A 24,587-nucleotide genomic window follows, 5' to 3' on the forward strand; every position below is an offset into this window, starting at 1 on the left:
GTATCTATTAGATTTTGAAACAATTAACCTTGAAATTATTTTTTTTAAATAACTGCCAGAGGGACAGAAGCTCTCTCCTACTTCTAACACATGTACCTCTAGGTCAACAAAACCAGAGTATATTTCCTCCCCTTTTCAGACTATTCTAAATACATAATTGATAGAGTTATTCTGTCCTTTCACAGGATGAATTAATTATGACAATTTTACTATTACATAAGAACTTTAAGGCACATAGTTATTCACATGGAAGACTATGAAAGTAAGTTTCTATGTAAGGCTTTCATGCAATATGGGCATTATTAAAAGTAGCTCTGTTAAATTAAGGTTGTTTCATTAATAGTAGAAGCATAATGAGGAATTTGGGAACGTAAAGAGCATACAGTAGTAAAGAAATCCAACTTATGACACAGGTAGATTCTGAAAGAAAATGCTACAGATTTCAAAGCCTTTTAGGTCATGGAACAGTATCTCATGAAAGAGAATGGCTGATGCACATTGCAGCAGACTGAGGACGGAGGAATCTTAAGTCCCAGAATGGATATTCAGCTTATTGGAGCCTCCTAACACACATTACACAGGGACTCAGAGATTATAACTGCAAATCAGGGATCTAGTAAAGTGAAGGACAAAAGGAGTTTATACAAGTGAGTAATTTTATTTAGCATTTCCATTTCCATGGATCCTAATAACAGTGAAGAAATTAAGAAATCTTTAGACACTTCAAGCTGTAGCCAGCCTTCTCACTTTCAACATTCACTCCCAAATGTCTTCAGGACTAGCATCTACCACGTTGTGAGGTCTGTGCAGTCATACCAGACCTCCCCAAGTATAGAACTTAAGCTTTTGCATATTAAATAACTTCACATACAGCATCAAACCTTAGAGAAATTAGAATAAATAGATCAGTTATGAAATTATTAACCCAAAAGGAAAAAGAGGAAGGAGACAAAGGGAAGGTCTCCTGTTTCACACAAACATGACAGTGCAGCTTTCCACAGTCAGTCTCAGGTCTTTAAAGAAACTGTGGCTGAGTAAGTGCAGCCCCACAGGAGGGAAAGGATCTGAATGCCACCATGACACCACCAGGTGTGCAGGTCCTCATCTGCTTAGTTCCCACAAACTGCACCAGCTTCAAAGGTCAGTTCCTTTTTAAGAAAATAGGAAAGCACGACCTGGGCCTAATTTTTCTCTTTTTTCTCTAATTCTAAAATAAGGATAATAATGAGGTACAGCACAGTAATTATGGGTGAAATAAATAAGGTTTTAATTATTTCCTATTGCTTTTTAAAATTGAAAATTCTCTACAGGAGCTGAGTACTGTTGTTCTTAATTTTTTGACTAGTAATGGCAACAATACCAAAATATAGTATCAAAACCCAAGAAACTAAAACTATTTTTTCCACTCTGGCTTTTGTAATTTGAAATACATTTCACTCACAGAAATAAAATGTCAATGAAAACAATGGTTTAAAATCCTTAGTTCAAGAAGTCTAGTTTCAAATGCAGTGTTGTCTGAAAGGTTTTCTGAAGTGGAAAAAAAAAGTAATTCAAGCATGTTTCTGGTAGGAATATGAAGCAGATTCTGATTATGTGATGAATTCATCCTTTACCTGCAAAATATGCAACTTTATCATCAGAAAGTAGTTGAAAACCATTTAATAAATAGAAGCCTTTGCTTGGTTTTAGATGCACAAAAGTGTAATATCTCTTCTATATCCATAGGCATACAGACCTTATATCACTTAAATATATTTCTCCTACATGTATTTACAGCCTTCAGGGTAAACCCTTGAAATGCTATTGATGTTTCACTCCTGTTCTCATGAACCACCCTGCTTCCACTTACCTCAACTGCACCTGCCTGCAAGGCATGCTTATAAATACTTTAAACTGGAATGTAACAGGCTAGCGTGAACATATGGACATCTGGGATTACTTCTCCAGAAACACATCTAGTTCTTCTACGTAAATATAAGTACAATCTGCTTTTTTCTAACAAAGCAAAGGTTTTTTTCATTACTTATTTGGAAACAAACCTATTTTTTAAACTCAGAACTAACTGTTGTTGAGTTTTATGACTAGGGAATCAGTTTTATTCCCAGACTCAGCTTGTAGAAAAGGTGTACAGAACCAGCACAGACAGAAGAACTGGATTCCCTCACGCTGATTTCCCATAGCACACTCATCTTGTGCTGAAGGCAGAAGGTCTTATTCATGTTCAGAAATGCAGGTGAGGAAGGACTGTGGGGCTCAGGGAAGTGAATTTGACTACTTAATAACTGGAATTCAGCAGAAGGGAGAATCTTTGCCTGTGTGAGCAGACAGCTTTCTGGTTATTCACAACCTTCTGAATTTTAAATGCGACAAAGAGCATATGGCGTACAAGTCAGAATAAAACTGGTCGGTACATCCTCTCATTTTTTAGAACAGTAAATTCTATTCTCTTTGGGTCTAGATCTCCTTCCTAAACTGGAACTAGGAGTAAATTGAGAGTAATTCCACGCAAGTCAGTGGTGTTATTGACATAAGGCAGTATAAGTGGAAAGATGCTCTCTTCTCTCTGGGGACATCTTCTACGTCTTCTCTTGTTAGTGACAGTAGTGTGGCTGTTTGCTAGAAATTAGATGATTACACTCTCTCTCATTATGCCTCATTAGGCAAAAGACAAAATTGCTCTGTTTCTTAATTCCTGGTATGTTCTACTAGATACTCTAGAGAAAACTTAACTGACAGCTCATGAACAATTGTCATTAATTTAACTGCATTTTATTCTAATTGGTAAAGGTTACTAGCAAGCTAGTTTATGTCCATTGCATGGGTGCTCTCCCTTGTGATTACTGATTTGCTTTTTATAGTTCCATCTCCGCTGGGTTACTAGACTGTTTGCATAAGTTTTTCTTGTTTTAGTAAAACAAAATCATTAATCATGTTGTCAAAGAATGAATCCTGCTGACAGATTTTTTTCTGCTAACTGCTTTTGAACTATATTTACACTGCTCAAGAGATAAACTTCCAGCAAACTGCTCAGACTACATAATTAGGTAAGAGAGGCATGTGTCTTTAGGGACAACTGGTTCAGATTTCCACCTGTGTAGGACAGCTAGTCAATAGGCCCTATCTGTAAACACTAAGGCTAAGGCTATAAACAAAGGTCTAAGCAGACCTCTGGTTCAGAACTGCTCACCAAGCACCTCTATCTACTCTCAAGAACATCAGGCCCTCTCCTGAGGGTTAAAGAACAGCAATGGATGAGCTCTCCTTTGGCTAGTTTGGCTAACAGAGAAGAGCCCTTGTCCAGAAAAATAGAGACCTGAGGTCTAGGATCTCTTACCCAGCAGCAAACTGAACTACTGCTTGCCTTTCTGAGGAGACTGTGTAGCTTCCAGGGGAGGAGAGAAACAATTTAAAGACCATTCCACAGGCTTCCTACTCAGTCTTGGCTATAAGAAAGCAATGTAAAACTCACAGGGCCAAAGAGAACGAATGAGAGGAACCACAGCAATGCAGCCTGCTGATGTGCTAGCCCTCCCACTCCCCATACAGATGACTGAGTACATCTATCCAGTGGAGAGGACTGTACCTGAGGCTTATCAGCCTGGAACAATAAAGTGGAGATTTGGGAAAAGGGAGATAAAGTTTAGGAGGGAATGAAATGGAGAAGACACACAGACCATAATGCAGAAGAAACACCTCTACCAGAACAAAAACCTGTTGCAAAGGTTTCCCCTCTCCCCTTAAGAAGACTCACAGAAAGGTTGCACTCATTTTCCTAGCTGTTCCAGAGCACATACTCTTGGCCAGTGACAGAGCAGTTTCCTACGAGCTCTCAGCAGAGCATAAGCTTGGCAGCTGGACTGCCATAGGTCAGGCAGCCACAAACACCTATATCAAACTTTGAGGGGACTGCAGACATCATTCCTGCTTGGAGGTTTAAGTATCAGACTTGGAGTACTGCTGTCCTTAGCCTGTGAGGCTGTGAGAGGACAAGTCAGTTTTTCCCAGCATCCTGTACTGTGCCGTCTACATAGTTCTACTTTAGCACAATTAATTCCCATAATAATTTTCATAGGGAATATATTTGGGAGTTAAAAAATTAACTTGAATCACAGCCAAGATGAACTAGTTATTCTTTGTGGGTGTAGTGCATTTATGAATATTCTTAAGGACATTTTACATAAAGAATGAGATAAAATTTACTGCCTCTGTTTATTATTTAAATTAAGATTTTACTTCTTCAAATATAGTCTTGTCAGTCAGACCACATAATACAAAAATATTTTTAGGATCATTTTTAAAAAACAGTATCTTTTATCCGGGAATTAAATTCTATTCATTAATGAATATTCATTAATTCTAATACCTGTTACACATTTCCTTTCACTAGTAACAAAATTTACAATTAATATTTTTTAAGCAAACTTAATCGGTACTTAACTCTATTGAAACTAACAAGGTTAATGTTGGTGAAGGAATTACTGAAAGTTATACTATGAATGGCTGAAAGCGGGGAAAAAAACCAACTAAACCAAAGCAGTAATTGAAATTAACTGTAAAATACTGAAGTGAAAAATTGTTTCTCCTGGGAATAGTAAAAACTTATTGCCATGTGAGAGATTACGCAGAAAGTCAAACTGAAGTTTCTTCTTTACAAGTCATTTGAGTTCAACACACAGAGGCATTTCATTACAGTCTCACTGGAGAGGAAGATATTTAGCATGCTCGAGCATGCTGGTACTGTAGGTGACTCGCTGAATTTCAAGCTGACAGGTTAATGGTAAATAAACCATTTTCTCCTTGGCATTTTCAAATGTGTGCTTGGAATCTAAACACCTTACTACTATTTGCACTCAGCAGAGATCATGGACACACTAGAAATTTGTGATTTAGGATAGCTTTATGCCTAGACTCAAACTGAAAGGCTAAATAAATTAATACTAAATCTGTACTACTAGGCAAAAGGATTTTGAAATTATCAAAATCCAGAAATTAACATATATTTAAAACAAATACATAAAATGGAAGTTCTGTTTGCTTTTAAGACATTTAAATTCATGTTTTCATTTTTTTCTTCACAACCATGACTGCTTGGAACTTTGTTTTAAAGTGAGAACTGAGATTCTCACAGTCACACGACTTCAGGGCTTTATTAAAAGTACCCCTATTGGAAGCGTTGGCAGTATTGACTCTGCTTTCTGGAATTAAGGAATGGGAAGAGTCAGGAATGGGCAACAATCCAAGACTTCCAATGACAGAACTTGTGTGTCATGTATTTAGTTTTCAAAGAGAAAAATACAGGCTGTATTTGAAATAATAATTAAAAATCATTACTATTAGATTTATTATTACTTTATTACAATTAATAATAATTAAAATATTTTTTAATTTTAAAGCCATTTATTTTAACTTAGATAACAACTTCAAGAAAACTGAAACTGAGAGAAAAATGCAGTGCTCATGGCTATGGGTTCTCACAGGCAGCAATGAGTCTGCAACGAGTAGCTGACCATTAAGGAATGAAGCTGGTGTAAGTGACCAGAATGGCAGAGCTGCTGTTGATTGGCAAGCACTGCTGAAAACCTGAAAACATCACTGAATACATCTTAAAGGCTTCTTTCCTGCTCAAAAGATGTGGATGATATGAACAGTGATATTAACAAAACTCAGTGAAAGATAGGGAAGAAAAGCTTGTAATTCAAATGTAAAATTCCTCAGATACGTGAAGTGCTTTTTAATCCACTTATTCCAGAGTGATATTATTGCTTGGAAGCAGTGTTTGTTACTTCTGGTTCCTAGATCTGAGCAGAAAGAGAAATACTATGAGTGTTGCAAATGATACATTACGTTATCTTAGGGACTTTAGTCACTGAGATGCAATGCGTCTTAATACAATTCTGCCTGGCAACACGTTGAGAACTTACTGTCCACATGAGAGTTTGGCAACATAATAAGGAAGAAATTGTCATTTTTTATCTATACCTATGTTTGGGAATGTTAGCATAGGTTGGTTTGCTTTGACTCATTTACTAAAAATAACATTTTTTCCCAGAGAAAAGTTCAGCTCCTGGATTAGTCAAAGGGATAAAAATGTGCTGGTAGTACCAAGAGCAATTACAAGCAAAGTTCAACAAGAATTCATTATCATTGTGTATTTCTATACTAGAACATTATACACGGCACGTACTGTAACTAGAGTTCAGACATATACGTTACCCATTTGATATTTTCACAAAATGAAGAGATTATGAAAGCTCAAATAGTGTCAAGTCTCACTAACAGCTATGTGAGCCATAAAACTGAAGAAATTATTTTAGCAGAAAGTTTGTCACATTAGAGATGTCTGCAAACACAGCACAGTTAGATTTTGCATGGGCCTGCGAAAGAAACCAGGCACCTTAGCTGACCTTTTCCTTTTCCACTACTGTCATGGTTTAACCCCGGCTGGTAACCAAGTACCACGCAGCCACTCGCTTACTGCCCCCTCTCTCCCAGGGATGGGAGGAGAGTTGGAAAGGAATGTAAAACCCGAGGGTTGAGATAAGAACAATTTAATAATTGAAACAGAATAAAAATGAAAGAACAATAATAACGATGACAGTAACAGTTATAATGAGAAGGGGAAGGTAAAGAATAAAATCCAGAAGGAAAGGAAGAAAGAAACACATGGTACACAACAGCCAGTTCCTGAGCAATGACCTGCCCACCCCAGCCAACCCCCCAGGCACATACACCAGGCACGCGCCCCGTGGTACAGAATACCGCTTTGGCTAGATCGGGTCCGCTGACCTGGCGGTGTCCCCTCCCAATTCCCTGTGCCCCTCCAGCCTTTTCGCTGACAAGGCCTGAGGAACTGAAAAGTCTCACATCAAAGCCAAAACACAGCACCGCACTAGCTCCTACGAAGATAATTAACTCCTTCCCAGCTGAAACCAGGACAGCCACTAATATGGTGAACTATTTCCAATATAAATTAGTTTGTCTTTCGAATAACTCAGCACAGTTCTTGCTGGTGAAAGCCATGTAATAATATATCCAAAAAGTTTCATTAAGTAGCATTCAGGAACTACAGTGTTAATGTTTGGGACCCAGACAGACTTCATGCCCTTTGCACCTTGTCCTTCCATTGTTCATCACCTGCCTTCCACAACACGCACTGGTGGAGAAAGGGGATGTGACGTGGCTTAGATGAAAAAATGTACAGGCTCTCTCCTGGTCCACCTTTCTCTGACCACTGCGGCCAGCTCACATCTACTCCAAGTTTTGACCTTTCGACTCTTTATGGGTCCAGATACTTTCTTGACCCCAAGTGCATCATGCCTCACAAAACAGGAACAACAACAAAGACCAGACATGCTTTCTTGAACTACAATGATAGGGTTCTGTAGCCTGTTTTGTTTATAGACCTCCTTTTTTCCTCACATTTGTTAAGTTTCTGTTCCAGCACTCTCTCAATATCTTGTATTACTCATCTCAGTTTCCATTCAGTTTAATAACTTGTCCTTCACATTTTCCCCACACAGTTTATTTTTGGTATTACTACATATATTCTTGGAGTTTGTTTCTGTCTGTGTAAACAAAGGCAAAGGAAAAAGGCAATACAGTGGGAAACACCACTTTTAAAATGAATGCTGCTTTGCTTATTTCAAACTTCCATGGGATTACACATGATGAATATGCATCCCAACATATGACAAAGGATAAATCAACAGTCACCCTTGTCCCTGCTGCTCATTCCTCCCACTGGCACCTGCTCTATATCCTATATGGCTGAAAGAACTAAGAAAGCCAGCATATTCTGTTTAACCTTATACAAACTTACCATCATTATTTTAAGTTACATCATAAAATAAAGCATAAAATGGACCTGCTGGGACAAGTCCAGAGGAGGGCCACAAAGATGATCAGAGGGCTGGAGCACCTCTCCTATGAAGACAGGCTGAGAGACTTGGGGTTGTTCAGCCTGGAGAAGAGAAGGCTCCTTATAGCGACCTTCCAGTACCTGACGGGGGCTTGTAAGAAAGATGGGGACAGACTTTTTAGTACGGACTGTAATGACAGGACAAGGGTTAATGGTTTTAAACTAAAAGAGGGCAGATTTAGGTTAGATATTGGGAAGAAATTCTTTCCTGTGAGGGTGGTGAGGCACTGGAACAGGTTGCCCATCAAGCCGGGGCTGCCCCATCCCTGGCAGTGCTCAAGGCCAGGCTGGATGGGGCTTGGAGCAGCCTGGTCTGGTGGAAGGTGTCCCTGCCCGGGGCAGGGGGCTTGGAACTACATGATCTTTAAGGCCCCTTCCAGCCCAAACCATTCTATGATTCTACGGTTCTGTGAAAAGCCAAAAGTGTTCTAGCTGCTTTACGGAATGAGTAGTAATGTAAAGTCACTGTTCAAAAGCACACAATGGCATTTTTGAACCCTTTTAATCAAAACAATTAACAGCTGGTGAAGGCATCATGAATGAGGGAAAACAGTTAAATAAATAGTTAACTCCTACTTCATGGATCTTTTGGCACTTGCCCTAAATGTAGCCTTCAAAATGGCTTGTGTCACACAACCTTTTCTGCTGTTTTAAGGCACATAAGCATGCAACGGTCTCAAAGAGAACATCTGTAAGAATAAGTGTTCACCCATGACAAAATGAGTGACAACAATAACAGTTCTTATTCAGAACTCTTTATCAACAGATCCCAAGTGTTCTACAGGGGATATCTTTGTAAGAATAAGGCATGTGTATTACTGTGCTGGTTTTAACTGGGACAGAGTTAATTTTCTTCATAGTAGCTAGGATGAGGCGATGTTTTACATTTGTGCTGAAAACCAGTGTTGATAACACAGACATTTTAGCCACTGCTGAGCGGTGCTCACACAGCGTCAAGGCCTTTTCAGCTTCTCACCCCACCCCACCAGCGAGCAGGCTGGGGGGGCACAACAAGCTGGGAGGGGACACAGCTGGGACAGCCGACCCCACCTGACCAAAGGGATATTCCATACCATATGATGTCGTACTCAGCATATAAAGCTGGGGGGAAAAGAAGGAAGGGGGGGATGTTCAGAGTAATGGCATTTGTCTTCCCATGTAACCACTGAACACCTGCCTGCTGCTGGGAAGCAGGGAATGAATTCCTTATTTTGCTTTGCTTGTGTGCACAGCTTTTGCTTTACTTAGTAAACTCTCTTTATCCCATCCCACAAGTTTTCTCACTTTCACTCTTTTGATTCTCTTCCCCATCCCACCAGGGAGGAGTGAGTGAGCAGCTGTGTGGTGCTTAGTTGCTAGCTGGGGTTAAACCACAACAATTACAGATTAATGTGATTTAACTATTTGCATTTTGTCAGATTTCACCATTTTCTTCAGAAGGATGTTCCATTGCTTAATAGATCTTCTAATTATAAAGTGTCTTACTATTTAATCAAAACTTACTTTGCTGAAATTTCAACTCATTATTTCTCCTCCTCTCACTTCTGGCTAATGAGAACAATTCCGTTCTATTCTCCTACACACTGCTAGCAAGAAAGCTGTAACATTTCTAAGCTGTGGAAAACACCCGCAGCATCTTTAATTGCAGACCTGTACAAATTATCATAACAGTTAATTACTGAATTCTCCACAACTCAACTGCACTTCCCATTAAGGGTTCCCTGAATGCCTTAAAAATGTTAGCATGTTAATGTAAATAACCTGACATGCCACGGATTACTGTCAGCCTCATCCTGTGAAGATGGGTGCCATGTCTGCTGATGGTCCCCTTTCCTTACCACAAGACCTTTTTACTTTTGTTTGTAGCATTACAGCTTACTAAACAGAGAATTTTAAAGAAACAAATGTATTTTATTTTCTTAAGATTTCAACCCAAGACAAAACACTTCATATATCCCACAGGATTAAATAGATGTTGTATGTTGCAATATGTACATCTTTGTACATTTATTTCCATGGCCTTAGATATATGCTCATGTAAGAGGTTACTGCAAACATAGGTGAAAAATGGGGAGCTTAAACATACCAAATTTTCTTTCCCACGCTCCTACAAAAACTCTATGGTTCCTTCTTTCCTTTTCCTTATTTATTTTAGAACAGGTAAGATTGAAATGTGGCCCTATATGAAGTGTTCTGGGATTTCTTTAGAGATCGTATAGTCATACATCTTTCAGGCAGAATCAGGTTTTGATGAGTATGATTTAGTAAATCCCATTAGACTGAAAATGAAGGAATATATGAAGGAATATATGTAGTCAGGTCTCAAATGACTAAATCCATCCTCTCATTTCTCTAAAAAAAAATAAGACCAGTCTTCAGCATCCCTGAAGCAACAGCACATACTAAGAAGGAGCCAAATTTCAGATTTCTATGATCTGTCATTTTATCAATCTTTTTTCCATATAGTTTTCTACAGGAGCTAGCCTGGCTGGCAGAGGGGAATATTTCAAGTTAAATGAGGAAATACTATAAAAACATATTAAAACGGTGCAAAGGGAGGGTTCAAACACACATGAAACAGTGTCCACCTTTCTCCCCTTCTACGGCACAGTACTTACCGCCTGAGCTTTTTCTATTACCTCCTGGACTCCACTTCTTAGTGGTGTTACTAATGGACCCTATGATGGGTGCTCAAGCGTTAACTGGGTTTTCTTTGTAGAAGGAGATTCTGACTCTAGCATAACACAAAGCACTTAATGTAACTCCTGTCAGTTCTTCCAGTTCCACATCCCGCATTCTTTCATCAAACACAACATCAGCACAAAATTGTAACACCAAGAAATGCACTTGGGTCACTATATATACTGGACCAAAAACATAAGGCAAGGAAATGACCATTAAGCCTGAATTTCTGCTGTTTCATTTATAAAATAGTCAATTTTCTCTTTTGTTAATTATAAGGAGATATAGCTGGCAGTCACTGCTATTTTCTGTAATAACTGTTTTGTCTGTTTCCTTTAATTTCCTCAATTCAGTCTTCTAAATTTTGCCCAGAATAATACCTCATAAAAGCACACTAATGAAATGCCTCATTAGCTGCTTTCTTTCGTTACTTCTGTCTTGGCAATGCCACTTAGAATTCAAAGTACAGAAATGGCAGCACACCAGCAATTGTGAAGGACTTTGAAATGCTCTGCATGAAGGCACTCTAAAAATTCAGCACTGAAACTGCAACCTTTACTTGTGACCGTAACTGTTATGTTAACAGCACTTGATCAGAAAATGACATAAGCTGTTTGTTTTTCCACTGCATTTAAGTATTTTTAGATTAGTTTAAAATACACACATGAAAAACAACATGTGAATAGAACTTGGGAATGCAGCTTTAGCTGACTAAACCTTAGAACTGTAGTTTAGAATAAACAAAATGATCTAAATTTCTAAAAAAAGAGCATCATTTCTGGTACAAAAACTTGCAAAACACAGGCAGTTTTATCCCTTACTTTATTCCAGCCTTTTCAATGCACTGTAATAAACGTGAGATTAAAAGCATTGTGAAGATATAAATCGATTTAGGTATGTTTCTCTTAATGTAGATTAAATTGAACAAATAGATATGGAAATGTAATGTCTTCTTCCTTCCTAAATCACTAAGAGAAAAAAATATGGTTAGATTTGTTGTTATTTTCTTCTTCATGAGAGAATTTTCAATACTGAGAAGAGAGGCCTGGATTATTGGTTTTATTATCACATTGTCTTTTTACAAAATACTCTGCCTTCAGACAGGATGTAATATAACATAAACCAAAAGAATAACCTTTTGTCAACCTGTAATTATGGATCTGCAAAGATTTAAAGAGCAATGCTCATTTAGAAATAACATCTAGTCTTTCTTGGAATCTGACTGATGATTTCAAGAAGCTTAACTGTTGTAGAGATATGTAAGTTATTTTAAGAATAAAAACAATCTCTTACTTGGTCCTCAAAGGAGATTGCCTGGGCAACATCTCTAGGAAATCCATCAATCACTATACCATCTTCATCAGGGATCTGCATTAATCTCTGCTTTATCTCAGTTATGGTTGTTTCCTTTCACAGAGAAAAGAAATTATTTATTTAATATTGTAAAGGAGGTTTTCTTGGTGCACATTAATACAGCATGTACAATTCCTTCAAAAGTAAACACTAACACAGGATACACTGTACCTGAGGGGCCAGTTCTCCAGTAGTAATTATTTTGGCAATTAGGCTCCATTTTCTATTGCTGCTTGTGCTGTGGATCTTCTTCCTTAACAATTCACCAACTGATATGTAGTTAAATCCGTAACGTTCTGCTATTTTCAAACTCTGTGTTCCTTTACCACTTCCTGGGCCACCTATTGTTAATTATAAGCAAAACATTAAATTAACCTTTCATCAGAAGTACCCAATCACACCTGAAATCTTTGCTACCAGCACCAGTTTTCCAACCACTATTAGACCAAATCTTGCAGTTGCATGACTTTTTACCAGCCATTAGAAATGGGTCTCATCTACCTGATCTTAAAGGTAACAGTTTGTATAATGAAGTAAAAAACCCAAAAGAATACAAATCTACTTGTGAATTAAAAATAAAACACTCTTTTAGGCTTGACTTCATTCTAAAGCTTCCTGGAAAGGAATTTTTCTTCATTGCTAGTAGAGGAGCAGACAAATGAACTGGTCCCTTCTTGAAATCTGTTAATCCAAAGATAGTCAGATACTCTGAAGTGTACTCATATCAGAAAGAATCACGCTTGGTTAGATAAGCCAATTAAATCAATGGAGTAGTCATGAAATGGAACTAATAAAATCTGCTTCTAAATATGCTTGCATGAGTTTCTGAAGTTTTCTAATTTTAAAATACAAAAAAAAATAAAATTAAATAATCAGCTGAGACGTTTCCATAGTGATTTGGTACAAGGACTTTTATTGAACCACGCATACTTCTGGTATCGATGCTTGAAGCATCTGATAGAGAAGCAATTTGTTAGGTTCACCTTTCTGGACAACTTGAAGAATAAAGAGACCCTTCAATATAGCACAGACAGAATAGGTGTCAAAATCACAGAAAACAGCTCCATTACATAGCAGGGAATGCTTCTGGACAGCAGAAGCAAGCACACATGTTAAAAAAGTCAGACTACACCTCAACCGAAAGGACGCATTATGATGTGAAGAACAGAGAAACTGGAATCCAGTATGTAGAAGTAGGGAATTGTTTTGAAAAAAATAAATGTTTTATGTGGAAAAGTGTACGTTATTGAATAGCATAACAAAGCAAAATCAAAACAAATGTTTTTATATTAATTCCCAACACTAAGTAGCTATATTTTGGAGAATTGTGTGTGAGAACATTGAATTTTGTTTCAACAGATAAAGAATTAAGATTTATTAAAAATATAATTACATTTTCTATGAACTTTAAAAAATACAGCAATGTAATGAAAGTAAATATGAATAGAATGAGCTTCCTGTTAGTAATCATGGAACTCTTTCTCATATTATCTGTATTACTCCCCTAAATAGCTTTTAGGCATTTATATAATTAATACAGACTTGACTGCAGGATATTTCTTCAATAAGGTTATGACACTCTCTGTGTAACCAGGTTCAAACCTGTGTCCCAATATTACATTTCAGAGAGCTTTCAGTGTCACCATTAGTCACCAGGAACTGTTCTGTACCCTTGATGCTGTGATGGTAACTCCACTTGGCCTCTGTAACTCAGATTGGGAACCATTTGAACAGAATGCCCAGGGAAACTTGTGTATTGTTAAGGTGTTCCCATACCCTGCCCACAGTTTAGTTATACTCTTGGGGAAAAAAGGTTTTTTAAGTTTAAATAATGCTTAAATCAAGCCAGGTTAAGATAGATGCAAATACAAGCATTTATCCATAACATCCAACTAGTCAAGACAGCTACAGATGTTCACAAAACACAAATGAAAGAAAAACTATACATTATCTCTGCACAGTAAGGTTAGAACTGAAAAATATTTTTCCCTCATTCCGCTTGCTGCTACTCTTCTAAAAAGGCATGTGCCTTCTCTCTTCTGTTGGCAGATTATGTTAGGTTTTGCAAGTGTTCTTCCATTTCAGTTCTTCTAGGTGATCTAGATAGGCTCAGATTTTTCAGTTTGAACTCTTTCTCTCACAGACAGTTCACCTATCCTCTTTGTTAGAATAAAGGACGTTTCCCTTTTGCAGATACACAAGCATCTGATATACTAGGAATTATCTCCTCCGCTAAAGTGGCTACAAAGCAATTCTGCTTCAGCTGTCCTCACTCCCTTTGGCAGGACAAACTGCATTTCACCAAACCTTACGTTGTGTTTCACTCCTGTATCAAACACACACCTGATACAAATGTTCAAACAAGATAATTCCATGTAGTTTACAGTTTATTACAGGCTCTTGGTAATCTAGAATGACAGCAGAATTGGAGTAACTGATTCCCAGTGTCGTTTTTCTTACGTAGATGAAAACAACAGCACAAAGAAGTAAAGTTAATTGTTCAGTGATTGCTGACAGTTTGTATGGAGCAGAGTTTGCCAGATGAATGAATAGGATTATTAGTCATTACTGGAACTCCATGTAAAGATTTCCATAAGCAACCTCTCACTATATATAGAGCCACATATTGCAATCTAATAAGCATAACATATACATAATATATCTCATATATGTGTTTAAACATATGTGTAACATTTATTACTATGAATTTATGTGGCTTTATTTACAGTCAATAATCCTAGCTACAAGAAAAAAAGGGGCAGCAGGTTGTGACTGTGCTTCAGAGCAAAGGGTTTATAAAACATACTGAAGCCAATGCTGTGCTTAATTCCTGCAGATATAAAACTTCCAAGGAAGGAAATTCAGCTTATTTCACTGGAGACTCCAGAAAAGTTTGAAAAAGTCTATGTTGCACCCCAGAAGCAATAAAGATTCAAAATATATATATAGGTAACATATAGCACATTAGAAACTTAAAATTTGACAAGGAAAATGGTATCTGCATTCCAACAGAGATACAAAAGATGCCAGAACATCAGTCTCTGTAAAACCATACAATAGCCAAAAAAAAAAAAGGTTTTGGAACCAGTTACGTAGACTTCACACTTCTGTTAGGGAGAGCTTTGCTTTGCCATTAAAGAAAGAAGGGGGGGGGGTGGGTGTCAGGGTTTGTGGCGCAGAAGTGGTGTAGTTTGGCACTTCTGTTCTTTCAATTTGAATTTGAATTGCAAGCAGAAAAAATACCTAGTAAGTATTTACTTTAATGTTCACAAACTTCTCATACATTTTGTTTTTCCCAATCCAAAAACATCCCTTCATAGTAAAATGGGATTATCCATTTACAATCTAGGGGAAAACATTCAGGTAATAAAATAAGTGAAAAGTGATAACACAAAAGTACTTCCCACAGCAAATCATTATAATTTATTGAACAATGTATCCATTCCCGCTTCTTTGATAAATCATACTGACAAACTGTTCACAAGAAAGGAAAATCAAATCACTTCTGGTTTTTATTCTTTTCACCTATTCTGAGATTATACATTATTCAAGAAAAGAGTGATTATTTTACATATTTCTTAGAAGATGTCTAGACTAGAGAACACTTGTTGCATCTAAAATTATGTTTGCTAATTGGTTTCAAGGGAAGATTTGTATTCCCAAAAAGTTTTACTAAAGCAGTTGTTTGAATCTAGTTTTGTCAATGGAAGTATAAAATTTCTATTTTGCTTATACTGTTGTAAAATCAAACCAAATTCACATAATAATAAGATTTATGAAAAGACTTATGATTTTAAAATCTAGCTGTGGGCTGGATATGATGAACCAAGGGACCAGCCACCTGCTGACAGCACTATCCTAGGTGTATCCTTTAAACTTTAACTATAAAAGGAAAATGTATTCTTCTAATATAACTAATATTTTTGATTAAGTGCAGTTTAAAAACATACTGAACTGAGGCTAATGACACCAGGTAATTAATTTTTTAACATCTTTGTACTCAGGCTGTACCAGTAGTAAAAATGTGTTTGTCAAAATATGTTAGGAAACACATTTTTAGACACAATCTAGTTTCCTAGTGTTATAATGCCTTAGAAACTTAATTTTCCAGTGATTCAGATGTGTGCCATCTTGGCTGGTTCCACCTGACTTTCTGAAGTCCAGTCATATACTCACTTTGCAGCTTTATAGCTTTACATGCCACCAGAAGCCTTTTCTGCAAGCACAGAAAAGAACAAAAACCCCCAGCTTAATAAGTGGCCTCTCTTTTGCCTTGGAGCCACCTGGTTCATTATAAGGATGACAGATTTCATAAAGCAAAGAAGTTATAAAAACCTTTATGGGAGCATTAAAAAGGTCTTGGGCTAATGCATTATTAAAGAAAAGTTCACCTAATAGGCAAAGCAGAAGACAGGTCTTTAACTTCTGTTAATTTCAGTCCCCAACAATGAATGGGACCAGGACCACCTGAGTCAGGCAGTACGGTTAGTTATCACTGAACATAAATACCTTTTTTAACTGAAGTTTTCTCTGGCATTTTATGCAAACAGAAAAATATGCAACACATTGTTTATGTAAAACATTTATCTATTGAAATAATCGTACACTTTTTTTCATATTCTCTCTTTCATTCAATCTATTAGCCATTCTTTTATTCTTGCTGGTGTGTGTTTTTACATGCATTCTCAACAGAAAGTTGAATTTGGGAGAAATTGTCTTGATACTGTACAAAACTGGACAATAGCTGCTAAGCTACATATAGTACTGTATTTCTATCAGATCACACTGTAATGGACAGATTCAAAGGAACTTAGTTGGAAAATAAACCTGAAATAGCCTTTGTGGAATGTTTACAATGTTCCCTATATAAATGGGGGCAAAGAAAAGCTCTATAAAATCCATAGTCTGTTCACTACATGCTGGCGTTCAAGGATTTCACTTCAAACACCCCTGCACTCCGTTCCAGAGGTGAAAGCCAATCCCTCTTCATCCCACCTAGATCAAACTTTCATTCATCACTCTGTTGCAACAGAGCTACATGGATTTCAATGCATTAAGAGTCTTCTGTGGTCACTGTAAAGAAGCCAGGTTTTTTTCCTTATGAAAAAGAAGGGTAGCTAATTAATTAAGATGAAAGACAGACGTGTTATTTCTCCATCTAATGCAAGCTTTATAGTTCAATGGTGCATGGAGAGATTTTCATGCTCAGATTTGTAATTCCGAAACAAAAGATTAAGAAAATTCAAATGCCCAGGCAATTCTTGTGGTATACCACAAATATCTAGAAAAATGTCTGGTTTTCTGTTTTCAGTATATTCCAGTATCACATTTTGGATAATTGCTGGATGCAGAGCATAGAGGACATGCTGTTCTTGTTGATCATAGAATCATAGAAAGGTCTGGGTTGGAAGGGACCTTAAAGACCATCTAGTTCCAAGCCCTCTCCCCGGGCAGGGACACCTCCCACCAGACCAGGCTGCTCCAAGCCCCATCCAGCCTGGCCTTGAGCACTGCCAGGGATGGGGCAGCCACAGCTTCTCCGGGAAACCTGTTCCAGTGCCTCACCACCCTCACAGGAAAGAATTTCTTCCCAATATTCAATCCAAAATCTGCCCTCTTTTAGTTTAAAGCCATTACCCCTTGTCCTATCACTACATACTCTTGTAAAGGGAGATTCCACTCTACATCACAGTGAAGACATTTCTATTCTCTTTTACTATACTACATACTATGTTACAGAAGCAGTATCTCCCTTTAATATGAATAAGGCTTTATAGACTAAAAATGTGACTCTCCATCACCTGGCACCTGTGCTGTAACTATTTAAACAGTCCAGAGAGTCAGAGAATTAGGCCTGGTGGTAAAATTTTGAAAGACAAACATCCCAGATGACAAGGAAACTATTTCAAAGAAATTAAATTCAGAAACAAAATAAAACGTTGACTTAGACTTAAACTGCAGCTATTTCTTAATAAACAGTATGCTGCTTTAAGGTGGAAAGCACAAGTTGCTTAGAAAGGACACTAAACGTGACGCAAGAGAGAACTGGGGGAGACAGAAGAATCAACTGATGCTGATTGCTTACTCTCCATGAAGTTGGCACAGGATTAATTCACCAAATAGATCTATGGATTAATTAATCAGTGCAATGGACCAGTGACTATGTATGCTTACTCCAGCTGGACATATCGATCAGTTTTCAAGGTTCTAAATATAAAGGACAACTGTTCCCTATAACCTTTTTGAGGTGCCTTATGCATTATTTTTAAATATTCTTTTTTGTGAGCAGCTTTGAGTGCATCTACGATAGTGTTTTAATTCAGATCTGCAGCACGCTTTAGAAGAGCTCTTTGGTTCACATGGTGGAGTTGTCTCGAAATTCATGAGCCAGGTTTGTTTTTGATTAAAACAAACTGGCAGATGTGCTCCATAAGCAAACCATGAGCTCTCCAGCTGCTAACAGGCATCCAGTCTACAGAACATGACCGCAGGTGCTCACTGCAACCCCTAAAATGCTTACAGTTGGAATGATATATCCTCAGCACTAACAATTTCATCTGATACACTCTAACTGGGCTGCACCACTTGCTACAGCAGATGGGAAAATTGTATTTAAATACATATAGGCATTCCATGTATTTGCAGAAAAAATAAAAAGGCAAAGTAACAAAGATAAAATCTTGTCAAAATGACTCTGCCTTCATACCTATGACAAGAATAATTTTTGGTCGAGGTCTCGCAGGATCAAACACATCGTACTCCTCAATTAACTCAGCAGTTTCAGAGAGGTCTGTGTCACTTTCTATCGAAAACTGTTGGATTGGAGGGAGTCGGTCATACCGTCGGTATGGGAAGTTAGAATTATCAGGCATCACTGTAAAATAGTAAGACAAACTGGGAATTATGGAAATACACAGAAAACTCAAAATTTACTGTGTACACAAATTTAAATCAGTATAATCAATAAACATAAAGTATAAATATCTCCTAATTTTACAATGTGCTTGCTGTTACTATATTAAATGTTTCTTCCTTCTGTTTAGCCCAGTTATTAAATTGGAACCACTAGGAGTCAAGTTTTCTTTGGTGTTTCTTTACAAGCACATCAGCTTTCCTGTGAAAATCTGCCCATAACACCCACAGTTCAGCAGTGTCCTCTGCAACTAAAAGCCTTGTATTGTGCAGATAACCTGTACTGTTAAGATGAACTCTTTTGGTGATACATGTTGTCCAGAGAGACGGAGACAGTATTCTTGCTAATTAGTTTAATGAAATGCTGGATGGCAAGGAACAATAACTATGGCAACTGAAAGATGAGCTAATTACTCTTTGTTACCGTTACAAATAAAATAATTACAGGTATTGGTGTGACATCTGCTTAGATTTTATGAGATGTGCATTTTTCAAAGAGTTTATCGTTTACATTGTATTTAGCTTAGAGCTCCAATATAAACTAGAAACACAGTCTAGTGTAACTGCATTGAAGTTAGTATGTACATCATCCATACAGACCAACTAAAAATAGAAGCCAAGTGCACTGGATCAACTCTGCCCTTATCTTTGCAAATGTTTTAAGTAGGAGACAATAAATCTTTCCACTGATGTGTTAAACATTTACACAGCAAATACCCATCATTAGGCTGCAAAATGGTCACAAATTCCTCTCCTGCACAGCATCCATTATGGGAGGAGAAAAATGCCAAAATGCAAGGAAACAGAATCCTAGAGTCCTTTGCCTAAGGAAAATCAGCATGAGGCATGATCTGCTATAGAAGTATAAAATAATTCAGTAGTGGATGTAAAACCACCCACATGATAAGAAATACAAACATTTTTATACTTTAATACATTACCATTCCTGAAAAAAGACCTCCTGGATTGTCCTCCATTGAGTGGAGGCAGGGTCTTCTTTTCTGGGCTGACAAAAGTGTCCCATTTCACTTTTTCTGACCCTCCAAGCTCTTTCACTTTCTGCAAACAGTTTTCCAAATATTCAATTGGGTCATCGGGTTTATAACACATTAATCCATTCAACAGACTCTGCAACGTAAGATCAGAAATACACACTATGACAGATGCCAGGAAAAACAAGCACTTTTACTCTGCATTTTACTTTACACTGAGAGACATCATATTCCTTGTATATTCAGACTCTTACTTCAAGCCAATGCATGAGCGTGAGGCCTGCAAAAATTGTAGGATTTTGGTTTGCCAATGTCACAAAATGGATTCAGAACAGGAAGCTTGTGGCTATGTCTTTGTATTTTTCTGTTCACACTGTAATAAAAACTGAAAATAGTAAAAAAAAGTTCCCTACATTTTTCTTAGAACTACCACTGGCAACTATACGCAGACCAATGCATAAACTAGAGAGCCCCAGAAGTTATATATTCTGTGTAGCCTATCAGACACTAAAATGTATCTTTTCCTTAAAGAGCAATGCACACACAAGTATCTTCTCCATATTCTTGAGTCAACGCTTACACAAATAATGAAAAAAAGATTTTTAAAGATCACGAGAAATAGAGAAATACTCTAATTACCTTCTTGATTGGATATTGGAAAAAAAAACCAAACCCCAAGTTCAAAGGTTCCTCCAGATTTCATTGACTGGAATTTCCCAGCTATTAGAAAATCCCTGCCTGCGGTATTTAACTCTGTACCCATTGTACCTATGAGCATTATGGGGAGGAATGTCAGGCCCTCCTCTGACGCATGGTAATTGATTTTCCTTAACAAAGTGATACATAAGTCATCATCTTCTCCACAAGGCAACTGCATCCAACCTTCTCTTAACAATAAATGTCTTTCAGGATGATTTCTGTTCCTTTGTGGTCATCCTAATTTTTGTGCAAATTAACTTGAGAGTCACAGTTGGTATTAGTAATAAACATAAATAGCTCCGATTCAGGATTTGCTCAGTTATTTGTTGTCTGCATTTATACAGTAACTGTTGTTTACACCCATTTGAATTTATAAAATCGGTTATTGTTTGTACGCACCTATGCCCTTATTATACTACTTAAATGATCACAGCAACTGGCTATGTATTTTCACAGAAGATACGCATCAATTCTTAAAAATTGTTAGTTTAGGCTTCGAGCCTCTACAGAAAAACAGTTTTGTCCGCATCTCTTGTGAAACCATTCACATTGTAAACGTGTTAGTAAAGCATCAGCGTGGTCTATGTCCTGTAATTTCCAATTACATTAAAAAAACGCCTGGCTCCAGAACAGAACAGGGAAAACACCTATGTGTCCCGGTGTGTGTGTCTTTTATGTAGATGGCAGGATGTCTGATTCGGGAGAGCGGGGGGAGAAAAATAACCCACATTGCACAGAGAAGTGATTATCAACCATCAGCAGCGGGTAACTCGCAGGAAGCCAAACAAACCCCCACTAAACAGTTGCGGGTTTTTCCTTCTCCCCGACCGACGAAAATCTGGAGAAAACCTGGCAGCCAGCCCCCGCCGGAACGCCGCGGCGGCCCGTTGCCCTGCGGACACCCAACTTCGCTCCCTCCCAGGCGGCTGAGGGACGGCAGCCGCGGCCGCCCGCAGCGCCGCGGAGGGGCGCGGCCGCCTGCGCGCCCGCGGAGGCTCGGGGCAGGCGGGGCCCCGCGGCCGGCGGCTCGGAGCCCGGCGGCGCCCAGCCCGGCGGAGCCCCCGGGCCGCGCTGGGGCCGGCTCCCCGCGGCGCCGCTCCCCGCCCCGCAGCCGCTGGCGGCTCCGTCCTTCCAGCCACCTTCAGCCCCGCCGCTCGCCGCGGGGTCCCAGCGCGGAGCGCCCCCCCGACGGGGCGCCAAACGCGCCCCCCGCCCCTACCTCGAAAAGCTGCGGGATCTCCCTGCGGGCCAGATACTCCTTCGCCTCGCCGGCGCTCATACCGCCAGCCGGGGACGGGGGCGCCGGCGGGGCGCGGGTGGGCAGCGCCGAGCCCCGCGCACGGCACGGCACGGCACGGAGCGGCGGTGCAATGCGGGAGCCTCGGCGAGGCTTCCGCGGGCGGGCGAGCCGGGGCGGAGGGGGGAGGAGGGAGGCAGGCTGCCCGCCTCCCGGTCCCCGCTGCACGGAGGCAGCGAGAGCACGTTTTCCCCGGGCGGGGAGGACGAGCGTGCGCAGGCTGCCGGGCAAAGTTTCAGGGGGTGCCTGCGGTGAGGCACCCGAGCGGAGGCGGTGGCGTTGTGCCTGGCTGCGGGCCGCGGGCGGGGCTGCCCCGGGGGACAGCGGACCCGGCTCCCCGGGAGGCGCCGTCTGTCCGTGCGGTCCCGAGGCGCGCCCCGCACGCTGGGGGGGCCGCGGCTGCGGGGGGCTGTGCGCGAGTGCAGCGCGGAGGCGGTGGCGCCTCCCAAGGCACCGCGGGCTCTGCCCTCGGCATCGTCTGTCGGCGTTCTGGAGAGCGAGGCATTTCGTGTGCTATGGGCTGGTAAAAGGCCACGAACTGTGATAGCTCGTGAGCTTCATGTTCATCAACAGCGATGGTCGGGTCACAGGAGGAGACCTGAAGACAATCTCTGGTCCAGTCTCCTGCTCAGAGCAAGGACAGCTCCTGCCTGAGGTCAGACCAGGTTGCTCAGGGCTTCATCTAGTATCATCTTGCAAAACCTCCAAGGATGGAGACTGCACAGTCTCTCAGGGCAACCAGCGCTTGGCTGGCCTCATGCAGAAAAAACGTTTTCTTCTGTTCAGTTGGCACCTCCCTTGTCTCAATTTGTCTCTTGCCCACCACCGCACCGTTGTGAAGAGCCTGGCTCCATCTTGATGATAACCTCCTCACCAGCACTGGAGAGCTGTTATGATGTCCCCCTCAGCCTGCCACAGGCTGAACAAGCCCAGTTCCCTGAGCCCTCTCCTCAAGGGCAGTGGCTCTCATCCCTGACCATCTTGGTCCAGTCGAGCCGCTGCAGTTTATCAACATCTCTTTTACTGGGGAGCCCAACATGGGATGCGTTATTCTAGATGTGCTCCGAGAAGTGCCACATGAGAGGTATCTTCTGTCATACTTGGTAGCATACTGGAAGTCAGGGTTAATTATTTCAGTTGCTTAATTGTCCTGTATCAAGTCTGATGTTCCAATTAGATTTTAACTTTGTTGCTGATCGTTTGTAACACAACATCCACGTAGTCTCACGCATAGCCTAACAGAAATAGGATACCTAAGTTGCAAGCTTACGAACAAACAGCGAGCTTTCTGTATCTCAGTATTCTTCAGACATAGGACAGGTCTTCTCAGGAGTCTTTTTAGAAGCTTCTCCCCCTTGTGTGTTATTTGTGGATCAATACCAGTCTGACGAGCTTCTCCCTCTCAGCTGCAGCCGTCTTCCTTGTTTTGCTGCTTCTGTAGTTAAGCTGCCCTCTTTTTCCTCTGCCCTGCCTCCAGCTTTTTATATAAGACCATTTCCTTTCTCCTGGAGAGGCTTCCAGTCTTTGTCCATTCCCCAAACTGCTAACACTGCCCCAGGGGTAGTGCTGTGATCTTATTCTGATAAATTGGACGGAAAGGTTTTGCAAGGCATCCAGTCTCTCCCAGCAGGTTCCACCTGAAGGGCAGCCACTAACGTCCCTTTGCAGCAGTCAACCGACGGACGGCCTGGTCTCCACTTCAGCTGAAGTATCTCTGGAAAGTAGTTGGGATTAGTCAGTTTAAGATCTTTCCAGTTCCATTTTCTCTGAATACAGCGGTGTCCGCTTAGGGAATCTGCAGTAATGTCACTGAATTGGCACTGCTTATATGTTTAAGGAAGATTTTAGTCTTTGCTGGAGAACTTAATCAGCATTCATCTGCAGTCTTTCTGATCCTCCCATGAACTCTGGATGTGGCTTTAACCCTACTTTCTCTTGCTAAGATTTTAAAACATCCAAATGTAAATTCATTGAAAAGTACAGTATCTTCATTTTGATTGAGTAAAAACTAGGGTAGGCTCCAAAGTCCTAATCAAAAGATCTGAGAGACAATTGGTTTTAAAAGACCTTAAATGAAGTTTGACAAGAGGAAGACTGAATTAAATTAAATAGATATTTTCTTGAAATAAGATCTTACCTAAGGACGGCTAATGGAAGATGCCATTATATTCAGGAAGACAGAGCTGTGGTTTTGGTTTTGTGGGTTTTTTTTGTGTGTTTCTTTTTTTTTTTTTTTTAGTTTATCCAGGAAAATTCATCTGTATTATCATTGTCTCAGACAAATTCCATGTATAGGCTTTCAGCATGTGTATTTTTATATAATCAATTTTACAGGTAAATTAGTATCTCATCCAATATCCTGGAGTGATAAGAGAAAAATACTTCCTTTCACATGCTTTCCATAGCATCCTCCTCAGGAATGTGAAAAATTTTTGTGTAAAGTCTTGTCTGACATGTTTGGTTTTTACAGTAGGCTTCCAGGCATTTTGCTCAGTTAGATAATGCTAACAGAAAATAAAAATTCTGACTGTTCTGTCATAAAACTATTATCATTATGCACATCTAAATTATTGTTCGAAAAAAGAGTGATTTCAAGCTAATATGATTCTTGTTGCACAAAATCAAATTCTATGTCGCAGAAACTACTGCCTCAGACAAAAATATGGCCATTTAGGAAATCTGTCAGACTGAATGTGTGAAATGTATCTGGAAAGGATATTTTTGGATCTAATAA

General features: G+C 39.6%; 1 protein-coding gene across 2 annotated transcripts in view; it reads right to left on the minus strand.

The window, feature by feature from the left end:
• The window catches only part of AK5 (adenylate kinase 5), a 102,024-nt gene extending 79,760 nt beyond the window's left edge, over positions 1–22,264 (minus strand). Inside the window, exons 1-5 of one of the 2 annotated variants that reach the window (XM_040610128.1) lie at positions 21,776–22,264; positions 19,807–20,019; positions 18,660–18,827; positions 12,125–12,294; positions 11,894–12,007 (exon numbers count right to left, since the gene is read on the minus strand). In XM_040610128.1, coding sequence (XP_040466062.1) covers positions 11,894–12,007; positions 12,125–12,294; positions 18,660–18,827; positions 19,807–19,975 — 621 coding nt within the window. In that variant the 5' untranslated portion in view covers positions 19,976–20,019; positions 21,776–22,264. The remainder of the gene's footprint in view (positions 1–11,893; positions 12,008–12,124; positions 12,295–18,659; positions 18,828–19,806; positions 20,020–21,775) is intronic. The other variant, XM_040610126.1, reaches the window with a different exon arrangement.
• Positions 22,265–24,587: the final 2,323 nt, after the last annotated feature.

The sequence above is a fragment of the Falco naumanni genome, chromosome 11 (genome assembly GCF_017639655.2).
Source record: "Falco naumanni isolate bFalNau1 chromosome 11, bFalNau1.pat, whole genome shotgun sequence".
Taxonomy (NCBI): domain Eukaryota; kingdom Metazoa; phylum Chordata; class Aves; order Falconiformes; family Falconidae; genus Falco; species Falco naumanni.